This window comes from Dendrobates tinctorius, unplaced genomic scaffold, assembly GCF_039654945.1.
Source record: "Dendrobates tinctorius isolate UK_male_01 unplaced genomic scaffold, ASM3965494v1 ptg000049l, whole genome shotgun sequence".
NCBI lineage: Eukaryota > Metazoa > Chordata > Amphibia > Anura > Dendrobatidae > Dendrobates > Dendrobates tinctorius.
This window is the reverse complement of record NW_027361717.1, coordinates 19,980,027-20,003,478: the sequence shown is the minus strand read 5'-3', so window position 1 is coordinate 20,003,478 and position 23,452 is coordinate 19,980,027. Positions and strand designations below refer to the sequence as shown.

The 23,452-nt window shown below is 44.0% G+C and overlaps 1 protein-coding gene across 2 annotated transcripts in view; it reads left to right on the top strand.

Moving 5' to 3' along the window:
• EPHB1 (EPH receptor B1) overlaps window positions 1-23,452 on the top strand; it is a 434,861-nt gene that overhangs the window by 288,457 nt on the left and 122,952 nt on the right. For both annotated transcript variants that reach the window (XM_073576520.1, XM_073576521.1), the window contains exon 4: window positions 18,013-18,168. In XM_073576520.1, coding sequence (XP_073432621.1) covers window positions 18,013-18,168 — 156 coding nt within the window. The remainder of the gene's footprint in view (window positions 1-18,012; window positions 18,169-23,452) is intronic.

Below are 23,452 nucleotides of genomic sequence, written 5' to 3'. Positions count from 1 at the left end.
TTTTCCCAGTCAACAAGCTAGTGGCTTTTCCCAATTTGAAGGCGAGTGCCGTCCTTGTGCATTAGCTGGGGCTCTTCCAGGCTTGATGATGGCATTAGCATAATTCAATAATAATACCATAGACTAATGTGTGCTCCTACTGAGCAAACACAGGCGAGCACAGAGATTTCTATAACCCGTGAGTATGGAGCTTTTTCTCTACAGTCCTGACAGTTGAAAAGGAGACCGGAGTGGATTTAATCACAAGATACATCAGGAATCCGCCATTTACAAGGGATGAGGTGACCTGTGGCTCTGCAGATGGTGGTGGATTTACTGTCCCAGCATGTTTTGCTAACCATCACCTCTTCTGAAGCCTGATCATGTTAAGGATAAAAATGAATGCTAACCCTACAGTAATAAGTTCTCATCATTTAATGAGAAGATCTAATTAAATGGTATGTGAAGCATACTGCATACTATGTGCAGTAATTTACGGCATATTACAATATTTGGTGTATGTCGATAGTGCGTCTACATATACCATACCTCTGTCTACCTAATAGTAATATAGGCAGGCTTTTCCCAAAGCCTATCTTGTCAATGTGGCAGATCCACATTTCTACATGTTATCATACACCTCAGATTTTTGTCGGTCGAACAGTTGTCTCCTGTTTACAACCTCATGTGTGCATTCTCGGTTTGGCCTAGAGGGTAAGTGTTTCCCATAAAGAGATGGGGATAATCCACTGCCAGATGGTTGCCAGTTTAGATTTCATGAAAACGAAAAGATCTGTCCGGCCTTCTTTCACTCAACATTTGCAGTTGGGTGAAACTGGGACATCCCCATACTCATATACATTAGATGCTTAGCTGCTTCTCCGAAATCTTCAGGTTTGACCCACACTTATTTCATATTTATGGCCACATCGTGGACCTTGTCCATTTATTACTAAGTCCTATGAGGTATGATTGTAGCAAGCTCTGTGTTGAGCACTCTTATTAAATTACCGTAGGTATGCTCGGAGGTATATACAGGGGCATGACTATAATAGTTGCAGAATTGCAGTGGGGCCCTGGAGAGCAAAAGGCCAAAAAGCCTTTTTATCCAATGTAAAAAGATATTTTCTATCAAAGATCTCCAACAATTGAGGGCCCTGTTGGAGATTTTGCCCACGAGCGTCAAGTTATGCCACTGGGTATATACTCTATAAATAGGGCCAAAGCACAGAAGTTGCACAACAGGCAATTATTTAGGGACCTCCATCACTGACCTCCATCACTTAAGTCTTGTTCTATCTTCTGAGCTGAAGACAAAGCATCATAATGTAAGGGGAGGCCAGGACTGTAGTCACGGCCTAAGACAAAGAAGCATCTGTGTCCCGACCTTCCAGTACAGAAAACTGCATTCCACTTCTCAGTGAACCTGCGTCTCCAGTTTCAGGTCCCCCCGGGCACTTCCCAGGTGGCAACAGCCCCTCTTTCAGGTGACCCCCAGCAATAGAAACACAGTCCAGGATAACGTGAACATTCTCTTTACTAAGTATTTCACACGAATTGGCACATCATGGAATTCACTTTTTTCCTCATCTTTCCCTACTTCGCTGACGCTGTGGCACAGGTCCAGACCAGACCGTCTTAGACTGCTCCCCAGAACCTTTCTGGCCTAACCTCTCCATGATGACAATTCATTTTGCCTGTTTCGCCCCAGACTAGAAATCTTCAGCCACCCGGTTTGGTTGCCTCTAGAAAAGCATCCGGCCCATCTGTACTGTTCCCGTCAAAGCTCCAACTTCCTTCAACTCCTCTCTCCAACCGACTCCTGCCCTAAAGGCATCCACCCAGGCTATGAGTCACCACATATTTCTTCTCCTGTACTGGCCCACTGCGATGATGCCCAGTGGCTGTGGTTAACATGGGCTGCAGCTATTTTAACTTTGCGTGGCTGCCGAGCCGTCCTAGACTTATAGCCTATGCAGACACTTCGGGTACCCTGGCCCCATCTCACTTAACTTCCTAAAAACTCCTGTCTTACTACCCGTCAGCCCCTCCTATTTTAACCCCCTACAAAGTAGTTATTACCTATTCTAACTGTGCACACTAGTATGCCCCCATCTAGTGGCCCTCAAGGAAACTACACACCCTTAAATATGGGAACTATAATACTAATGTGCCCCCCTCTAATTTCCGAAGGGTGCAGTTTACTATCCCTATCTTATACAGTATTATATTACAAGAACAAAACACATATACAACATTTTACATAAATGGTAACACTGAAAAGAGTGAGGCAGTACCATTGACTATGCGGGTTAATACACATTTTACTGTAGCTGTACCACCGAATATTAACTACGACATTACAGTAACTAACATATGTAAACAGTTACACATTAAGAACCATTAGGGGAGCAGAGCAAGGCGGTAATCCTATGTCACCCCCTTACAATACTATAGCGGTACAGAAATATATGGACCACACAACAAAAACGTATACATTGATTCAGTGCTGCGAAGTAAAAATGTGCAAAACTGAACATGAGGTTCTTAATTTATCATTCTGATCAGAGTGCATGAAGCCCACTGCCACGTCACGGTGAACCTCTAAGTGTGTCCCTAGCCATGAAAGCGCAGTGCCGTTCGCCAACCACCTTCACGTTGATAGCACTCCAGCAGGGCTAGAATACTGGGGCCCCAAAGCAACAACGCTGTCCTCACGACTCCAGGCCATACCACTCAACAAGTGTCATGGTCTGGAGCTAAAAGAGAAAATATAGGCGTCACCCCTCTTGCAGCCTCCTGCTAACGGGACCAAAGCATCATCCTGGTCTCCTCTGCCTTATGCTCCGATATCTAATGTAGTCTATCAATCTTCCCAAATTAGAGTGAGAAAACTGCTAATTGTGGGGGCCTCTTGACAGTGAGACTTTATTTGCTTAAGGATACGTTCACACGTAGCGGAACTCTCGCGGAAGTTACCGTGAGAATTCCAGAACTCCATTCCGCGGGAAAATCGCATTTTAAATTCCGGCATTTTTCCCACGGAAAAACTAGAGATTTGCAAGCGTAATTAGCTTGCAGAATGCTAGCGTTTTCCAAGCGATCTGGAGCATCACTTGGAGAACTGACTGACAGGTTGGTCACACTCGTCAAACATAGTGTTTGACAAGTGTGACCAACTTTTTACTACTGATGCTGCCTTACTTACATGCTACTGTACACTGTCCGCAGCAGATTTGCAGCATAAACCGCAGCTTGTGCACATAGCCTTAGGCTATGTGCCCACGTATGCAGAAAATTTCTGCTTCAAAACCGGACTCCTTCCCAGAAACGCGCGTTTTTTGCTCGGTTTCCGTGCGTTTTTTTGCGCAAAAAACGCACGTTTTTGATGCGTTTTTTCCGTGCGTCTTCTGACTCATAGAAAATAGCTAAAAACACAAACTTTTCCGCAAAGTTAATGAGCATGCTGCATTTTTTACCGCAAAGCATTTTTTTTGCAGAAAAAAACGCATCAATGTGAACAAAAAGTGCGGAATTCATTTAAAATGAATGGGATGCTTCTTGTATGCGTTTTTGAAGCGTTTTGACGGGGACAAATGCTTCAAAAACGCGAAAAAAACGCTTATGTGGGCACACAGCCTAAGGGTAATCCACAGTTCTAATTTTTCTGCTTTTGAAGGCAAAACCTCCAAAACATTAAAGGCAGCCTGACACAATGTTTGTCTAAGGTCCTCAGGAGATGCAAAAAAAAATGATGTGTATCTTGCAAAAAATGAAAATTTCCTTTAATACATCTTCATATTAAAATATCACATAGTGGGACGGTAGAAAGTTGACGTGTTACGATTTAGACTGTTGTAAAATGCATCAATTTTCTACAGACCCACAATGTATTACTTTACCATGAAAATGCAATAAAATAAGCTTTTCTTTTTTTCTGCATGTCATTTTTTTTTCTTTTTCCGCAATTTTCTCTTGCCGGAGCTAGCAGCGAGTTGACTGACTGTGGCTTATATACAGTATATAGGTGATGGGCTGTATCATACACTCACGTAAGCAAGTCCTCTCTCCCTATTATTGACCTCTGCAGATACTGATCACGCCGTGAGCATGACTACACAACTACTAATAACATCTTTTACCTTCAAATCCTGAATAAGATTGAGGGGACTGAATTCTTTATAAAAGAAATCAGGATTTATGGACAAACCCCGTCCCAAACATCACGAACCAGAGAAGTCGAAAACAGGACATCTGAATATTATTTATATGGTCAGTTGGTCACCAAATGTGAAAGCTGACTACCTGTCACATAGCGGTAATGATATCCATCCAAAATATCATAAGCTTTGAATAAGATCCATCCAAAATACCATAAGCTTTGTTGCTCTTTTTATTTCCACGCCGGTATAGTGATGTCTTCGTACATATTTCCTTGAAGCAGCATTTTGTGATCTGCATTTATATTGGATCCGGCATTTATGGACATCTTTCCAGTGAGCTGCACATGATACAACTAGACCAGATAGTTCTGTCAAGGAACCGTACACATCACACTAGACAGCTATCCGATTTTATGCGGTCTGTCCTCCCCCAGTGGTGTGAGCCTGTGAATACGAGTGGCTTTCTTCTACTGTATGTGTTGGGATCAATAGGGAAAGATCTTGAGAGGTTATCGTCACGAGGGCAGGAGCTCTGCAGACTGTCAAGAAATCAACACTTGAATTACTTAGAAGGAAGGAGATGTCAGTGAGGACAACATGCTTCATCACCTAAATGATTTGTTCTGACGGTGTACTTTCTAAGAGGTCTCCCGTCTATACGTAAGCGGTGTCAGGGGCTTCGGTACTATTTGTGGAGAAGTATAATTGCAGCATGTCTCAGTCATGTGCGGTAAATAATAATAATCTTTATATAGCGCTAACATATTCCGCCGCGCTTTACAGGTTGCACACATTACCATCACTGTCCCCGATGGGGCTCACAATCTAATTTCCCTATCAGTATGTCTTTGGAGTGTGGGAGGAAACCCACGCAAACATAAGGAGAACATACAAACTCCTTGCAGATGTTGTCCTTGGTGGGATTTGAACCACTGAGCCACCGTGCTGCCGGTAAAGCGATCTATTGCCTGGTTGTTTGGTGAATATTTGGATTACAGTAGATATATATAATCTGTGGACCAATATAACCAAAAGTATCTGGCTTAATAAGTGAGATGTACTAAATATCGTGAGATATATCCTTGTCCTCAAATCCTCAGCTCATGTTTCATCCAGGTTCATCAGGGGGCATGAAGGTGATGAAGCTGGGTGAAACGCGTGTTGTGACTCAGGGCTCATCCTTATCCTATACTCTTCTATTTGATATAATGGTGCATCTCACAAAGCTAGAATATCATCCAAAAGTTCCTTTATTTCAGTTTTTCAATACAAAAAGTGAAACTCGTATGCTATAGAGTCATTACACACAGAGTGATCTATTTCAAGCGATTATTTATGTTAATGTTGATGATTATGGCTTACAGCCAATGAAAACCCAAAAGTCATTGATCACAGTTTAATGTGTGTTCGCAGTATGATCCAATTCTCTCGGATGAGGAGAATAAAAAGATAAAAAATGTCTCCATCTTCTCCATTGTGGCAGTCTGTGAAAATCAGAGCTGTGGAGTCGGTAAGCCAAACATCCGACTCCGACTCCTCAGTTTCCATGACACCAACTCTGACTCCGCCAAAATGGGCTCTGACGCCGACTCCACGACTCTGACTCCACAGCCCTGGTGGAAATCAGACTGCACTAAGAGTTCATCCAAGTGCAGTCGGATATTTTCCATTGGGTCACTGTCTTGCATGGTTTAGTGTGATCTGAATATTGGATTAAACTCATTCATGCATCAAGTTAATATGAGTAGTGGTCCTGGTGTGATGTGATGTTTTGTCGGCTCGCACTCAGACCAAATATACGGCCATGTGCACCTGCCCTTAGGCTCCTTTATGGCTGCCACATTTATATCCTTTATATTTAAAAGAATCTTCTACAATTTGCCATTTCATATTGAATATTATAAAAATTAGGAAGCAAAATTGATAAAGAAATAGATTTGCCCCGTCAGCCATATTGAACTGAGACCAGATGCACCCCGCACCCGTGCAGATGTTACACAGAGGGTATACCGCATATGCTTCTACCAAGCGTCCATTTCCACATGACTGACCTGGCAAATACTGTAATCTGAAAATCAAGCATGAAATGCATACACTTTGTAATTGAGTTGTAGCCTAGATTTAGGGGGTCACAATAAAACCGCCAGACTGTTTAATTACCAGCATTGTATAGATATAATGACATCCACTAAAGTACAGATACCCTCTCCTAAAAATAGCCCTAACCTATACTGGGGCTTACTAACTGTACATAATGAGTAATATGAAAAAAATCAAGGACAGAAACATAATGATTACACAGGAAGACTAAACTGCATTTAAAATGGATCCGTCACCAAATTTCACAAACCAAACTACACACTTCTCTTAGACCTGATGAGACTGGTGTTCTTACAGAATGACTATATTATTAACTTGAAAGGTTCACTCACTTTCTAATAATACAGTTTGTATAGTAAATGGAGGATTATACAGGCATTATGTCATGGATTTTCAAAGTAAATACACCCATCTCATCAGGTCTAAGAGATCTATCCAATATCATGTCCAGTTTGTGATTGTATAATCATTTGAATGTTTCAATGCCTGCAATTAAAATATAATTTTAATTGGAGAGTAATGCTAACATTCTGACATGAATTTTCAAAGTAAGTACACCAGCCAGGCTAATATTCTGTGGCCATCATATGGGAGCCCTGAGGATCCCCTCCTATGTCCCAGGATTGGCTCCTTTTCTTTTGATTGGCCGGCTTGATGTGACGTCATTTTTGATGTGTGCATGTGGTGTCACCCTACGCGGCCAGCAAAATGATTCGCACCAACTCTAGTACACCAGTCCCATCAGGTCTAAGGATATGATCACATCACTCTTTATCCGTTTGTCAGTGGCTCCATTGGAGCTTATGAGCCTGGAGGAGTTGCTATGTGCTCTGTTGGACATCTTATTTGGTGGTATCCACCTATTTGAGGTTGTCATGATCTGAATTTGATCTGACAGTTTTAAAAGCACAGAGTGAACTTTTTTTTCCTTTTGGCAAGTTGCCAAGGTGACTTGACTGTCCCCGGTGGTGGTTAGTGGTATCACACCTTAGGTTTTCAGTTTAAAGTTCTCTGTAATTATGATTCAGGTGTGGGGCTCTATAAATGAGTCTCAGGGTGTGTAATCATGGCTGGTGATATTCATTCATTCTTTCATGGATTCTGAGTTGGTGAGAGCCTGGTGGTAGGATGGAGCTGAGGAGGAGTCCTATGCAGCTTAACCAGGGGGGAAGAGTGTCAGCTATGGTGTCTGGACGAAGGGCTGGCATGGCGTGGTGGGGGCGCAGTGATGGTGTCAGCGGGAAGTGTCTGCATGGACTGGTGGAGTGGCGACTATGGAGAGTGGCACTCACCATGTGGGACTTGGCTGCTGAGCTGGACTCAAGCATGCTTGACTTCGTGTCAGAAGCTAAACTCATCTTTGGGACTCTGTTACTAAGCAGCAGCAACTGGTGGTGGACTCTGCTCCAAGGCTGCACTATGGTGAAGGATCCTATTATGGTGATGGATCCGGGTGGAGGAGAAGACGCACGCAGGTGGAGGGCTCTGTTGCAGGAGCATAAGCACAGAGCATAAAGCTAAGTGGTGTCCCCCTGTATTGTCTCTTTCCCTCATGTGTGTTGTTATTGCAGTGGTGGGATTAGTTTCCGCACCGCCCTATTCCCTAGTGAGGGTTTAGGGTCAGGGCGAGCAAGGGCGTTGAGGTACGCGTGCGGCGCCCGGTGCGGAACCGGCATAGGGCACGTTAGGAGTGCAGGGACACTGGCCCAGGGGACCTCAGGAGGTCTCCAATTCCCTTTTCCCTGTCGCAGGGCCCACCATTGTTGATGTTTCCCATGTCCCCTTTATTATTTAAATTCGCTGTACTGGAGGCGGGGTTTCCAGAATTTATATTAACGTGTAATACCTAAATTCGCCAGGTGGAGGCGGTGTATCCATCTGCACGTTTTATTATTTAAATTCGCCCCACTGGAGGTGCTGTATCCAGGGTCACGTGTGTTATGGGTCCGCCTTGCGGTATCATCTGCGTCCAGACACACGTGACCGTGACAGAGGTGGGCACCAAAACACACAACGTTGTTTTTTTATTTTGGACCAGTTTTCATCCATAATTGATTTGTGTGTCCACTTTTACATTCACTGTGGCATCTGTTATTCTCAGAGGCCTTTCCCCTCTTATGTCTCTTTTTATGGCATCAGTTGCTGATTTCTGCTACAAGTAGTAAGTATGACCCACAGCCCATGGGCCTCATTTACCAGTACTGTCTGAATGGAAAGCCCTCTTTGTTGCCAATCAGAACGCAGCTGTCATTTTTTTCACGGCTCTGGTAAAATGAAAGCTGTGCTGTGATTGGTTGCTATCGACAACAATGGCATAATTGGGAAATCTGCCTAAGGCCTCATTCAGACATCCATTTTTCATGTCCCCTTTCCATTCTATGTTTTTCACGTAGAGAACACTTACCCATTATGTGGTGCTAGTCACACATCTGTGTTTTCTTGAGGACCGTGTGTCTGCAAAAGCATCATAAAGTCATGTCTGTCTTTTGATCTGAGTCACAGATGAAAATTGTCCATACAAGTATATGGGTCCGTGCAGACAGATCTCTCTGACACCTCACCTTGTCATCTGTGTGCAATCCATGTCATGTCCAATATTAATATTGTAAAGTTAGCAATAAATAGGAAAAGATTTGTTTTATTTCTTTTTTTTTTTTTTTACTTTAGAGAAAATTACTGATAAAAACTGAGACTGACCAAGCAAAGATGAAACTTGGATCAAAAACACCTGATGAAAATTACAGTTTTTTTTGTGTACGAGAAAAATCTCTGACATCTGTGTTTTGTATACGAGTTTCATCAGTGTCCAGTCAGTGGGTCAGTTTTTACCATCAGTGTTTCATCAGTGATTTTCTCATATGCAAAAAACAAATTGTAAAACTTTGGAGTGTCTCCAAAACACAGAGCAGGTATCATTTTTTCAATGATAGTTTTTCTCTGTATGTTCCACTCCTGTTTTTGGCATATAATAACCACTGATGAAAAGTCACTGACATGTGAAATAGCCCTTGTACTGTCCTCCAGTGCCAGTGCTGTTCCAGCAGTGTCACCACTTGCTCTTCCGAAGTTTGCGTTACAAAAATGCAGCAAAATCAGTGCAAGATTCATTTTCGCCTTTGGACATCAAGAGGAAGAGAGCGTCTCTGACTTCCCCTCGATGTCTGATTCACCTGAAGGCGAGGAGAGTGAAGCCGTTACTGAGAGAGTCGACGTTGACACCGCTGGAACAGCAGCGGCAGCGGAGATGAGTACAAGTGCTGTTATTTTACACATGCTTATTGAAAAGGGGTTGTCCGAGTAGTGGGCAACCCTTTTAAAATGTGTGCTGAACTTTACAGATCCGTAGACTTGCATGACTCTGATAAAAAAAAAAATAACATGCCTCTACGATTTTTTTGGTGGGCTCACGGACATGTGGACAGCACCATAGACCATAATAGGTACGTATGTGATAAACGCATGTCTGAATGAGGCCTCCACACTGATGAGGGGCAACACCCCGAAACAGCTGTCTGTGGATGGATACCTGGCCTTGGTATTTCCATTGTCATATCTGTAAACTTGTAAAGAGCTGGATATTGACTTAAAGGGCCACTTAATATGGTGGTAATGGTGGTTTCCGAAAGGAGCCACCGCTTGGCTGGGTCCTTCCCTGGAGGAAGATCTGGCTAGTCCCGTGTTTGAGACTCTTAAATGAGGCTCCACTGACTTTATTTGCATATTCATATTTCCCAGGGAGCATTGCACCTAGGATTTCACTGATTGAGCGCCTTCGCCGGCTGCCGCAGTGTTTTCTTTGACTGGTCTTCCTGAGGTCAGTGATTGTTTCGTGAATGAGGCCTAAAAGATGCTAAAAAATTTGGCTCTGCTGCGAGCTCAGGGCAAATTACCCAGTAAATGATTGTAGTCATTATCGTCCATCCTAAGTATTTTGTGCCACGTTTCCCTCTAATTCCTTCACCAAGTCTATTCACCATCTCCCCGTCCATCGGCGCTAATCACCTTTTCTTTGGTGTTCAGTCACTTCCCGGTCATCTCCATTATGGCTGATAGCCCTTAATTGTGCTGGTGTTTGTCTATGTGTATGGCAGGACAATCGCTCCGCGCTGCCACGGCCGCACCTCCATAATGAAGTACAATTCAGTGTGAATACGTCTGACCGTCCGTGCCGCTAATTAGACCCCTTATGCCAGTCGTTATTTATCTATTTCCAGTCCAGCCGCTTCCCTTGCTATTATCTCCTCTGTGTTTAACACAATTATCCTTAGAAATGTCACGTGAAAGCTACAAACAAGCATTTTCCGAGCTTCACCTTTTCTGTCGCCGCAGGGAATTCAGTCACATTTCACATTTACCAAAGAAAAAAAAAATGAGATGTGAAACATTTTTTTAAATTTTTTTTTTTGAAGTTTTGCTTTCAAAGTTTTCTTTTTTTTTTCTTTCACACTATTATTTTAATGAGTTTCCGAAAACAGATTTGTATGACAGATAAGAATTGCTCACTCAGTCCTCTCCAGCCTGCACATTTCCTTCTCCGCTCTAGAAAATTGAGACATTATATCATTCTGGTTCCTTTATGTTCTGAACGGTCCTCTGTCTACTTGTCTTGACATGTAATATCCACTTCAAGTTATAGATAATTGGAGAAGTGTAATTTTTCATTTGTTCTTTTTGATGATGTCACTGAATAAGGAGACGCCAATGTCACAATATAGACTTTTCTCCGCGTATTAAGGTGACCCAGGCAAAAATGTGATGCCAATGTTAGAGGGATCTTACTACTAAGTCAATTCACTAATAATGTGAAGTTCCCCGTAAAAGCTGTCTTAAAGGCTTGTATAATATTAGCAAAGAAAAATGACTGTTTTCTTACAGAGACAGCACAGCGCCACTGGGTAATAAATGTCCTCTTTCAGGCTATAGGGAGGACGCTGAAGATAACTCTGCCTCCAGAGCGTATTTTACATGAAGGGAGAGTTACCAGTGTGATGTGTAATGGCCGCTCCCTGCTCTCCTGATCTCACTGCAGAGCTGTGTGTGATTATACCTGACACATCTGCAGGTTCCTCTCAGCTTAGTTCTCACAGGCAGATATGCTTGTAATATTGTTACAACAGAGCTCAAAGAGAAGCATAAAATATGTTTGTAAGAAGACAAAGTTCAGTTTTCCTGCTCTGTGTTAGTTACTTGCCTCACACTGGTAACTCCCCCTTCTATTTAAAATATTCTCTGGAGGCAGAGTTATCTTCCTGTTATCATATGGAGGAGTCTTTATTCTTAGTTTTAGGGTTCTTCAGGGAAAAAAATGTTACAAATACTTTCTCAGAATCATCCTTACCCCACTAGCCGAGATCTTGCATGGAGCCCCAGACCGAGGAAGATTGAGAGTCATTTTGTGTTTCTTCCATTTTCTAATAATTGTGACAACAGTTCTTGCCTTCTCACCAAGCTGCTTGCCTAATATCCTATAACCCATCCCAGCCTTGTGCAGATCTACAATTTTGTCCCTGGTGTCCCTAGTCAGTTCTTTGGTCTTGGCCATGGTGGAGATGTTGGAGTGTAAGTGAGTGTGTGGACAGGTGTCTTTTATACAGGTGACGAGTTCAAAGAGGTGCAGTTAATACAGGTGATGAGTGCAGAGTCGGAGGGCTTCTTAAAGAAAAACTAACAGGTCTGTGAGACCAGAATTCTTGCTGGTTAGTAGGTGATCAAACACTTATTTCATGCACTAAAATGGAATTGTGTTTCATTTCTTTTAGAGTCCTATTGTTATACTAGATGTGTGCCCGATGCTATCGCATCGGGAGGGCAGTAACATCACGATGGGGGCAGCTTTGTGAGGTTGTGGGTGGCGGCCCACCCACTTTCGTGCAGTCACAACCAGCAGGAAAGACGATGTTTTGCGGCCTGTGCTGGAGATGGGGTGCTGCGCCACGAGAGGGTGGCCGCACCCAATCTCCAGCACAGGCCTCAAGCCGCGGTCTTTCCTGCCAGCTGTGACTGCACGGAGGTGGGTGGGCAGGCAGCAGCGGGATCCGGCGCGTGTAGTTAGGCGGTGGGTCCTGGCGGGGGCCTGGCGGCGGCATCCCTCTCATTACTCCCCCGTCATTACAATCTCTCGTTACACCCCTCTCACAGCTGGCAGGAAAGACGGTGTTTTGCGGCCTGTGCTGGAGAAGGTGTGCGGCACCACCAGAGGGTGGCTGCACCCCATCTCCAGCACAGTCCGCAAGCCGCGGTCTTTCCGGCGGGATCCGGCGCGTGTAGTCAGGCAGTGGGCCCTGGCGGGGGCCGGCGGCGGCATCCCTCTCGTTACTCCCCCCTCATTACACTCTCTCATTACACCCCCTTATTACACCCTCTCATTATACCCCCTTCATTACACCCCTCTCATTATATCCCCTCATTACACCCCTTTCACAGCCTCGTGATTGCAGCGGCGGCTTGGATCCGATTGGCAGCTGGGATCCCAGCGGTGGTTGGGATCGCAGCGGTGACCTGGATCCGAGCGGCCGCAGGGATCCCAGCGGCGGTCGGGATCGCAACGGTGTTCGGGATTGCAGCGGCGACCTGGATCCCAGCGGCACCACTTGGGTGTTCCAAAATGGTGGTCAGCATACTTCCGGTGTGGCGCAGTGGATTGTGGGATTCGGGGACATCCAGACGGAAGTGGTACATCGTATGCTACTTTATAATTTCAGGATTTGAAATAATAATAATAATAACAATTATTATTATTTTTATGCTTGGACTGATCTCATAGTAAATCATTTGCTGGATCGAGAGCTGCTGAAACTATGAAAAATAAAGTATGTGTCTAATAATACCATTCTGCTTTTTTTTATCCCATCATATTATTTTACTGTCACTAACTGCTACCTTTTACCGCCAGCCTCACAAATAACAGCACTGAAGATGACATTTAGACAGCAGTAGAACAGTGATTAACCAAAAAATGTGGAACGTATCGTTATTTTATACAGCCTTAATAAATTATAAGCCGTCCTGCCTTAACGCAAGCAATCTCATATGGTCTTCTACTGCAACGAGGCTCGGCGGGGCAATGCGAGCTGTCATTGCATTTTACGTATGTGTTTTCTGGTATGTTTAATATTAATACAATATTTTAATTGCCCGTCCTTATGTTCGGCTCTGGAAGGGAGTCTGGTTCGGCCGTATGTACGTGACTCAGGCTGGACGATGTCCAAGCATTAGAGCAGAAGGTAGATGTTCACGGATGTCCGTTTTCAGACGACAATGGGACGTTGGAGAGAGGGGCTTCAGCTCATGTTGGCTCCATGGATAGTGTGAATGTACCTATCTCTAAATACATTGTGACATTAGGAAACAATACGACTGCCAGCAAAACATTTTATTGCTTTTCTGTTCCATAAGAAATAAATGTTTACTATAATAAAAAATGCTGGACCTACCTGTCTTCTAATCAGGACACCGGTACCCTATGTGCACCCCTGGTAATGCAAGTAATAATTTGGACATGGGATAATTTTTCACATGTCCAATGATCCAAGATATTGTCAATTACATTCCCATAAATTCTATATGAGACTATATGACAATTAGCAGTTGTATCGGTGATATGATGTGGTGCCCAACTGGTGGCCTGGCGCCTGAATGCGGCTTTCGTGTGTCTGCAGTGCAGCCCATTTTTTACCATCGATACGGCATCCATTTTTCTTATATGCAAAAAAGACATCAAGTTTCAAAGCTTTTCTTACCAATTAAACAGTAAAAACAGTCAGAACTCAAATCGCACACAAATGCCGTCAACGTGCTGTCCGTTTTTTTTAAGGTGCTCATTCACTTAAAGGGAATCTTTTTGCATCTTTTTGCTTTTTAATCCGAGAGCATCGGAATGTTTTGGCAGAGAACCTGATTCCAGAGATGTGTCAGTTATTAGGCTGCGTAGAGTAGTTTCAATACAATCAGTGTTTTATCAGCAGAAGATTATCAACAGAGGACTAGGTCTCACATACAGGACAATCAGGCTAATTTGTATAACCCCTGCCCTCACCAGTGATTGGCAGCTTGCTGATAATGTGGGCGGGATAATACAGAGCTCAATATTTACAATGGAGAAAATAGGGATTGTGTCACAACTACATCGAGCAGCCCAGTAAGTGACACATCACTGGAAACAGGCACTCTTCCCCTACATCATGGTGCTCTCAGATTACATAGCTAAAAACTGCTGACATATTCCCTTTAAATGGACGAGCTTGATATGCAAATTGAACCTAAAACAAACAGTGGTCTGCCCTATTTTTTTCTGCCAACTCTCGGTCTGCAAAAATCAAAACATATGAATATGCCCATATACAGAGCACACAAAGGCTCATCTGCCACATAAGAAGACACCATTATTATACACTGTAGGCGGGGTACCCCATACCTGGGCACTACAGAAGCGCCAATACTTGCAGGTCTACGCTGATGCTGTTCACCCTTATACAGTATGAACGATCTGCATATAAGGCTGCGCTGCTGTGTGTGTCCCACACTGTATTACTTTTCCGTGTAGTAATATCTTGGTGAAGGTTGAACGAGAAGATAGATGACTGCGAATTTCGGCTTTAATGCATTTTCAGTAAATGTAGCCACAGTAAGAGTGATCACCTTGTGTCCTTGCATAGGGAGCTGGGCTGATTGCAGGGCTGTGAGCTATGGGTGCCTTGATGGGGTTAAGTGTCGAGTGCTCCTGTGCTTCTGATTGGGATAAAGGAAGGAGGCCGCATTCCCCATCTCCTCCATGTCAGGATATGAGGCTTCTTCAGGTAACCAGGAGAAAGGAAATTAATAGAAGCCGGTGGAATAACCACTTTTTCAAGCCATTTCCTTTTGAAGATACGGTCTGGCTAATCTTTATTGAAGCCCTTTAACCTGTCACTCTCTGCTTCTTTCTGGATATTAGTCGATGATGAGGAGAAATTGATTGCAGTGTCAGGAGTGGCGGCTGCTTTTAGCCTTTTTTTTTCCTTTTTGCATTTCTTCCAGGGTTAAAAGCAAAATACTTATTACAGAAAATGAGTCTGATGACAATAACTTGGCAGAAGAAATTATCAATATGCAATAGCGTCTGATTATGTCAGTAAACATGAATTTAGGCCTCATTTAGCCCTCTGTTTTTAGTGGGTTTTTACTTACAAGAAAAATGGGTGCTTGATCTGATATTCCTATATTTTTGGTCTGTGTCCATTTTTACCATCAGTGCAGCATACCTATTTTATCATACAGCATTTTCCTAACCGTTAAGAAGATGAAAATGGACAACACTTGGATGATATACTGATCTTTTTATTTTGTGCGTAATACAATGTGATTGGATCTTATAATGTACAAATACATGCGGGGTCAGTACAGATCCTTCTAAGGAGCTTTTTACTCCTAGGCTTGAGACGGGGACAAGGGGGCCTCCTCTACATAGAGATACGGTTTAATCATAATCATAGGTGCAGATTCTTTACTGTAAGAGTAGTGAGACTATGGAACTCTCTGCCACATGATGTTGTAATGCTGGATTCACTATAAAAGCACAAGGAGGGCTTGGATGCCTTTCTTGATAAATATAACATTACAGGTTATGGGCAATAGATTCTATGATAGGGCGTTCATCCAGGGAACTAGTCTGATTGCCGTATGTGGGGTCGGGACTGATTTTTTCCCCCTAATATGGGGCTATTAGTGTCTGCCTCGTGGGGTTTTGGCTTTCTTCTGGATCAACATGTTAGGCTATAGGTTGAACTTGATGAAGTCTACCTTCAACCTTAAAAACTACAAACAAATTGCTTTGCAAAAAAACCACAGACAAGTCAAAAGCCCCATAGACTACTATGGATATGTTTTCTATGCGTGAAATACAGGATTCGAACATGCACATGAATACTAGATGTCTGAAGAAGGCCATACCTTTATTTTTTTAAAGGACTGATTTATTGTTAATAGGTCCACCATTTGCAGTATTCTCTGACACATCATATAAGCGGCTATATACATGTGCACGCACTAGATGAGTAAATCACATACATTATTCAGAATAAAGGTTAATCATGGTCTTTCAGAGCTAATATTAATACAGCATAAAGTGCTGTTTGAAAGTTTGTGAGCCCTAAAATGACACAAGAGTTTCACAGAAATCCTAAAAGTAGATAAAGAGAACCAAATCAAGTGAATGAGTCAGAAATATACTTTATGGTTTTTTATTAGTGATGAGCGAGTATACTCGTTGCTCGGGTTTCTCTGAGCATGCTCAGGTGTCCTCTGAGTATTTTGGTGTGCTCGGAGATTTAGTTTTCGTTGTCTCATCTGCATGATTTGTGACTTGTATACAGCCTGAATACATGTGGGAATTCCCTAACAAACAGGCATTCCACACATGTATTCAAGCTGTCTAGTAGTCGCAAATCATATAGCTGAGACAACGAAAACTAAATCTCCGAGCACGCCAAAATACTCAGAGGACACCCGAGCATGCTCGGAGAAACCTGAGCAACGAGTATACTCACTCATCACTATTTTATATTTATTGAGGAAAATTGTCCAATATCACATGTCTGTGAGTGGCAAAAGTATGTGAACCTTGAGGGTTTGTTCACATGATCCGGTGTTGCTGCGTACATATGCAGCGTCAAACCTTCAGCGGCCAGATGTTACAGCATAGTGGAAGAAATCCCATGTTCACTATGCGCCCACAGACGCCCGCGGATCACCTGCGGAGACTGTCATGTGACGTGTCTTTCCAGACAGCAGCATGTCAATTTCTCTTGATGAGACGCTAGTCTCTGAGAATGTCAAGACTCAGGAGAAGATGTGTTGATACTCATCAGGCTCAAAAAGATTACAAAGTGATCTCTATAGAGTGTGGACTTCACTAATGCACAGGTAGACAGAGTGTGAACAAATGGAGGAAATTCTAGACCATTATTATCTTTCCAGGAGTGGTTGACCAATAAAGATCACTTCAAGAGCAAGACCTATCATAGTCTCCGAGGTTACAAAAGAACCTAAGGTAACCTCTAAGTAACTAAAGGCCTCTTTCACTTTAGCTAATGTTCATGAATCCACCCATGAGTGAACACAAATAGAAGAGGGCCCTTTGCATGAACAGTATATGGACTTTTTGCAGTTCAACAGCTCATCATATTTCAGAATTCCCCCTGCCCCTTGGGCCCTCCTGCGTCTGCCCAGATTGCACTAATGGTATGGTATTGCACTGAAGGGTCCATAAACTTTTCTACACCACTGTAAATATGAGTCCTAATACAAAACTGTGACCACTACTATTTGTAGATACCTCTACTAAGTTTAATTTCTTTAACTTTTTGCATAAAATGTACAAGGATGGTAGGTAGATGCCAATGAGCTAAGGATTACAACACACGGCTGCTTTATGCATTAGAATACATATTTACTAAGTAGTATTAAGTCGCAGTACATATTTAAGTGTTGACACAGACAGTAGATTGGAAATCAATTGAAACACAAGAAAACATATCCCTGACTCAGTCTGTTTGATTCACCTGCCTCGATTCCAAATCTGACATTGAATGGAGACAGCAGTCTGACTGACTGATTATCTGCGTGCAGCCACAAATGTCTGGCTTTCAGTGACCTTCAAGTTGTCATCTAGACACGGTGACACTTGGAAAATGTCCCATACCTCCGGCCATGTGCTTCCTATTTCTTGTATGTTGTGCTATAAACCACAAATAGCATGAAATAATATCCTGATTTATCTTCTCTTTTTTTCTAGCCTGTCCTGCTGGCATGTTTAAAGCTAATCAAGGCCTAGGAATATGTGCACCTTGTCCTGCCAACAGTCGTTCTACCGCCGAGGCCTCCCCGATCTGTGTGTGCCGAAATGGATATTATAGGGCAGATACCGATCTACCAGAGGCGACGTGCACCAGTAAGTATTAAGAATGTTCACAACAACAAACCTAATTTTCCTTAATTTCATTCCACTTTTCCACCTTGATTATTTTTTGGGGCCAAATACTAAAAAAAAACCCAGAAGGCTACTTTACAAATAAAATATTAGTGAAATATACCATACGTGTACACTTCCAAGTGACCATTTTCACAATTAAGTGTTTTTTTCAATCCCATGACCTCTTGTCCACCTGTAGAAGAATCTTGGTTAGGGGATGAGCAGACCCGTGGAAGGGTACGCTCATCTGTAACTTTACCAGAAATTTACCTGAACTTGAACCAGAACCCCAAACCCATTGAAAGCAATGAGGACACAAAGTTTTGAGCTTCAAAAATATTCTATCTCCTTCCGGAAGTCCGAACATTGCAACGGAGAAGTCCTTGTTTGGCGTTTAACAGTTTGGTACCAAGCCCGAACTTTTAAGTTCTTCTTCACGCATCTCTATTCTTGTCGCAGGGAATGCACAAGTCGCATTGGCTCTAGGGCCTGGTGCATGAGAGGATCCAATTACCCTACACAGGGGACCTTGTTGCTCAATTTTCACTGTAGTCTAGAAGATTTAGGTGAATTTCTCCGATTCATTAAGTGTTAATAAGGGGCATGCAAGAATAAGATGTGGCGCTTTCATTATCAGCTGCGCATTTTATTAGTGTGTGTGTCTAGCCAGAAATGATAATCTAGTCTAGGACTGGAATAACATTTCTGGGGTAATGCCAAGGGTTAGATAATGTGGTTCCTCGGCTCTACTTGTGACAACCCACAGGAATAATCCATGAGACTCAGTAAATGACATAATGTATTGAATTTCGTGGATCATTCCTGTGGGTTTTCACCAGCGGCGCAGAGGAACCACATTATCTTACCCTTGGCATTTCTGGTTTTAGCGGCGGATCTGCAGCAGCTGATTACTTCCAATCTCTAATATTGTTGTGCAATGCACAACTGTCTCAGGCGAGCAACTGTTTTGTCTCCTTTACCATTGCTCACCACCAGATGAGACCCTATTGCACTTTCTTAGCTTCCCAGGTGTCTCTGTACTATTTCTGGGATAATGTATTTCGCAACTTTCAGCCGATTGATTAAATACCCCGGCTTCTCCCCAGCTCTGCACATTCTGTCAGAGCCGTTTGGAACTTCGAGTGAAAATGCCAAAAGTTGCAAAGTTTTTGTTCAAACATTTTGCAAGGTTTTAAAGTGTTATACGCCAGTTTTCATGCAAAAACACTTTGATAAATCGTCCCCTTTAGTGATGAGCGAGTATACTCGTTATTCGAGATTTCAGGAGCATGCTCGGGTTTCCTCTGAGTATTTTGGCGTGCCCGGAGATTTAGCTTTTGTCGCCTCAGCTGCATGATTCGCGGCTGCTAGACAGCCTGAATACATGTGGGGATTTCCTAACAAACAGGCAACCCCCACATGTATTCAGGCTGTCTAGCAGCTGCGGCAACACAAACTAAATCTTCAAGCGTGCCAATATACTCGGAGATCACCCGACCATGCTCGTGGAAACCCAAGTAAAAAGTATACTCACTCGTCACTAGAGTTGAGCGAAACGGGTCGAAAAATTTTAAAAGTCGCCGACTTTTGGCAAAGTCGGGTTTCATGAAACGAAACCCGACCCTAGGATGAGGTCGGCCACGAGGTCGGCGACTTACGCGCCAAAGACGCGTTTCAAAAGTTTGTTTTACGCTCTTTTTCAGCCAATCAGGATCCACGGACACTGTGGGCAACGTGATGACATAGGCAGGGGTCACCACCATCTTTCAGAAGGGCATGCAAGTGATTGGCTTGCTTTGGTGGGCGTCACAGGGGTTATAAAAGGGCGTGCACGCCGACCGCCATCTTACTTCTGCCGATCTTAGAATAGGGAGAGGTTGCTGCTGCTGATTCTGTAGGGAGAGCGTTAGGCAGGGAAGAAGAAAAAAAACTGCTTCTGCTGCTAGCGATTTTGCCTGTACAACACACCAGTCACTGTGTGTGCAGTGCAAGGGGAGGCTATATTGTGGTGGATCAGCGGTGTTAGTTGTTAGGCTGCCTTCTAAGGCTTCCTGACAGCTGCATTGCTGTTTACCCACTGCTCTGCAAACTGCTTTTTTAAAAGCAATCCCAATTTTTTTTTTTGTCCTGCAGAGGTACTGAGCGTGCATTTTTTCACACCATACAGCGGTGTACGCTCCTCACACAGTACCGTGTAACGGCTGTTATCGCAGCCACAGTGAAGCTATCTGTGTATCACTCTGTGAGAATAAGTCGAGGACATGTTCCGTTCTTACAGACCTGCACCTACTAGTTTTGTCTAGCTTTCAAACAGTTAAATATATTTGCTGTTTGATCACATTCAAAACTATAGAGAGACAGCGTGTGTCAGTCCGTATACTTAAAAAACACGGAGCTTGACAATTTTACGTACACCGGACAGCCGTGTACGTGCACGCTCCTCTCAGTACCGTGTAACGGCTGTTATCACGGCCACAGTGAAGCTATCTGTGTGTCACTGTGGAAGGATAAGTGGAGGACTTGTTCCGTTCTTACAGACCTACACTCTAGGGAGATTTCTATTCTGCCCAATTCTACATACACCTTATAGTTTGTGATACACTAGCCAATTTCTGCCTGTGACATAGCGCTCTGATATTCAGTGGGCCTCACACAATCCAAAAGTGTCCAGTGTCCACTAGTGTGTGCAGAAATTCAAAATCTCTGTGATCCTGTAGTCACTTTTTTAACAGCTGTGCCATCGAGCCTGTGACATAGCGCTGTGATATTCAGTGGGCCTCACACAATCCATAAGTGTCCACAAGTGTGTGCAGAAATTCAAAATCTCTGTGATCCTGTAGTCACTTTTTTCACACCTGTGCCATCGAGCCTGTGACATAGCGCTCTGATATTCAGTGGGCCTCACACAATCCATAAGTGTCCAGTGTCCACAAGTGTGTGCAGAAATTCAAAATCTCTGTGATCCTGTAGTCACTTTTTTCACACCTGTGCCATCGAGCCTGTGACATAGCGCTGTGATATTCAGTGGGCCTCACACAATCCATAAGTGTCCAGTGTCCACAAGTGTGTGCAGAAATTCAAAATCTCTGTGATCCTGTAGTCACTTTTTTCACACCTGTGCCATCGAGCCTGTGACATAGCGCTGTGATATTCAGTGGGCCTCACACAATCCAAAAGTGTCCAGTGTCCACAAGTGTGTGCAGAAATTCAAAATCTCCCCTGTCCTATAGACACCTTGTACCTTGTTTTACATTACTATATAGTTTGTTGGATTTTGTCTACATTTCTACAAAAAATGAGGAAGGCTGGTGGAAGAGGCCGTGGAATTGGGCGGGGGTTGGCAGCTGGTAATGATGGTGTTGGATCTGATGGTAGTGGCAAGAGCAAAATAGGACCGAATGCAGGAGGTGTTGAGCCTGCGTCATCGTCTGGCTCCATAAGGCTTCGAAGGCTTAGTTTTCTAGGAGTTGGCAAACCGCTTTTAAAGCCAGAGCATCAGGAAAAAGTTTTGTCTTACATTGCTGACTCAGCCTCCAGCTCTATCGCCTCCTCTTCTTCAGTTGTAAAAAGTAAAAGCACTGAGTCGTCATTGGAGGCTCATGTTCATGAACCACACCTTTCCTTGTGTCCTTCACCCCAACCAAGATTGAAGGATGACGCAGGCCATACTACTGATTACTCCATGGAGCTGTTTTCACATTCCATGCCTGGATTATCAAGTGAAATGGTGAATTACCCAGGCCAAGATGAATCTGACATGGAGTGCACTGATGCACAGCCGCTGATAGATGATTCTGCTGGGACATTCACTCAGAGCACTACATTGTCCTCGCAGTGTACAGAGCCAGATTCTGACCCTGATGAGACTCAGGTGCCCCTTCCCGCACACTATACCACCATACACGGTGACACAGAGGAAGGTGCACATGACATTGAAGAGGAGGTGATGGATGACCCAGTTGTTGACCCAGATTGGCATCCATTGGGGGAAGAGGGTGCTGCTTCCAATAGCTCAGATGAGGAGCATCCACAGCAGACATCGACATCGCAACAGCTGTTATCTGGCAGGCCCGGAGCACTCCAAAGACAGGTTCCAAAAATCAAAAGAGTTGCTGGACAGCTTGTCCAGAGGGTCAAAAGATCACAGCGTGCTAGGCCGCAAAATGTCTGCCAAAGTAGGAAGAGTGCAGTGTGGCACTTTTTTGAACAAAATCCTCATGATCAGGCCAAGGTTATCTGTAAGAAGTGCGCAAAGACCTTTAGCCGAGGGAAAAATCTGAAAAATTTGAATACCAGTTGCATGCTTAGACATTTAACCACCATGCACTTGCAAGCGTGGACACAACACCAAACCTCAAGTGCCACATGTGCAACTGATCACAAAGAAGGTAGTCAGCAACGCTACATTGTTTCCCCCACTGTAAGCCCACCGGTTAGCACAGCAGCAAATGTTGAGGTGTCGTTGCAAGGCCACAGCAGTCAGGGAATCCCACTGTTATATCAACGAAATACTGAATCTAGGCCATCAGAAAGAACACCAACTCCATCACCATCATCAACCCTCTCTCAGTCCGCCCTGTCCACCGCTACTTCCACCATATGCAGCTCTCAAGTCCAGCTCACCCTCCCAGACACTATGAGTAGGTCAAGAAAGTACTCAGTCTCTCATCCGCATACACTGGGTTTGAACGCCCACATTGCCAAACTAATCTCGTTTGAGATGATGCCCTATCGGTTGGTGGAAAGCGCAGCTTTCCGCGAACTCATGGCCTATGCAGTACCACGCTATGACCTACCCAGTCGCCACTTCTTCTCTCGCAAAGCCATCCCAGCCCTCCACCATCATGTAAAAGACCGCATTGTCCATGCACTCAAGCAGTCAGTGAGTGGAAAGGTGCACCTCACAATTGATGCATGGTCCAGTCGGCATGGCCAGGGCCGTTACGTGTCCATCACTGCGCACTGGGTTAATGTGGTGGATGCAGGGTCCACAGGGGACAGCGGTGGTGGGACAGTGCTGCCTAGCCCACGGTATAGGAAACAGTTGGCTGTAGGCATTCGACCCTCCTCCTCCTCCTCCAGAAGCGAAAGCTCGTCCACAGAGCGCAGTCGTACGAGCACTCCATCTGCAGCTGCCACTGTTGCACACGAGGTGTCCCCCTATTGAGCAGCTAGTGGAAAGCGTCAGCAGGCTGTGTTGCAGATGATGTGTTTGGGCGACAGACACACCGCCGAGGTGCTGGCCGAGTACTTGAAGCGACAA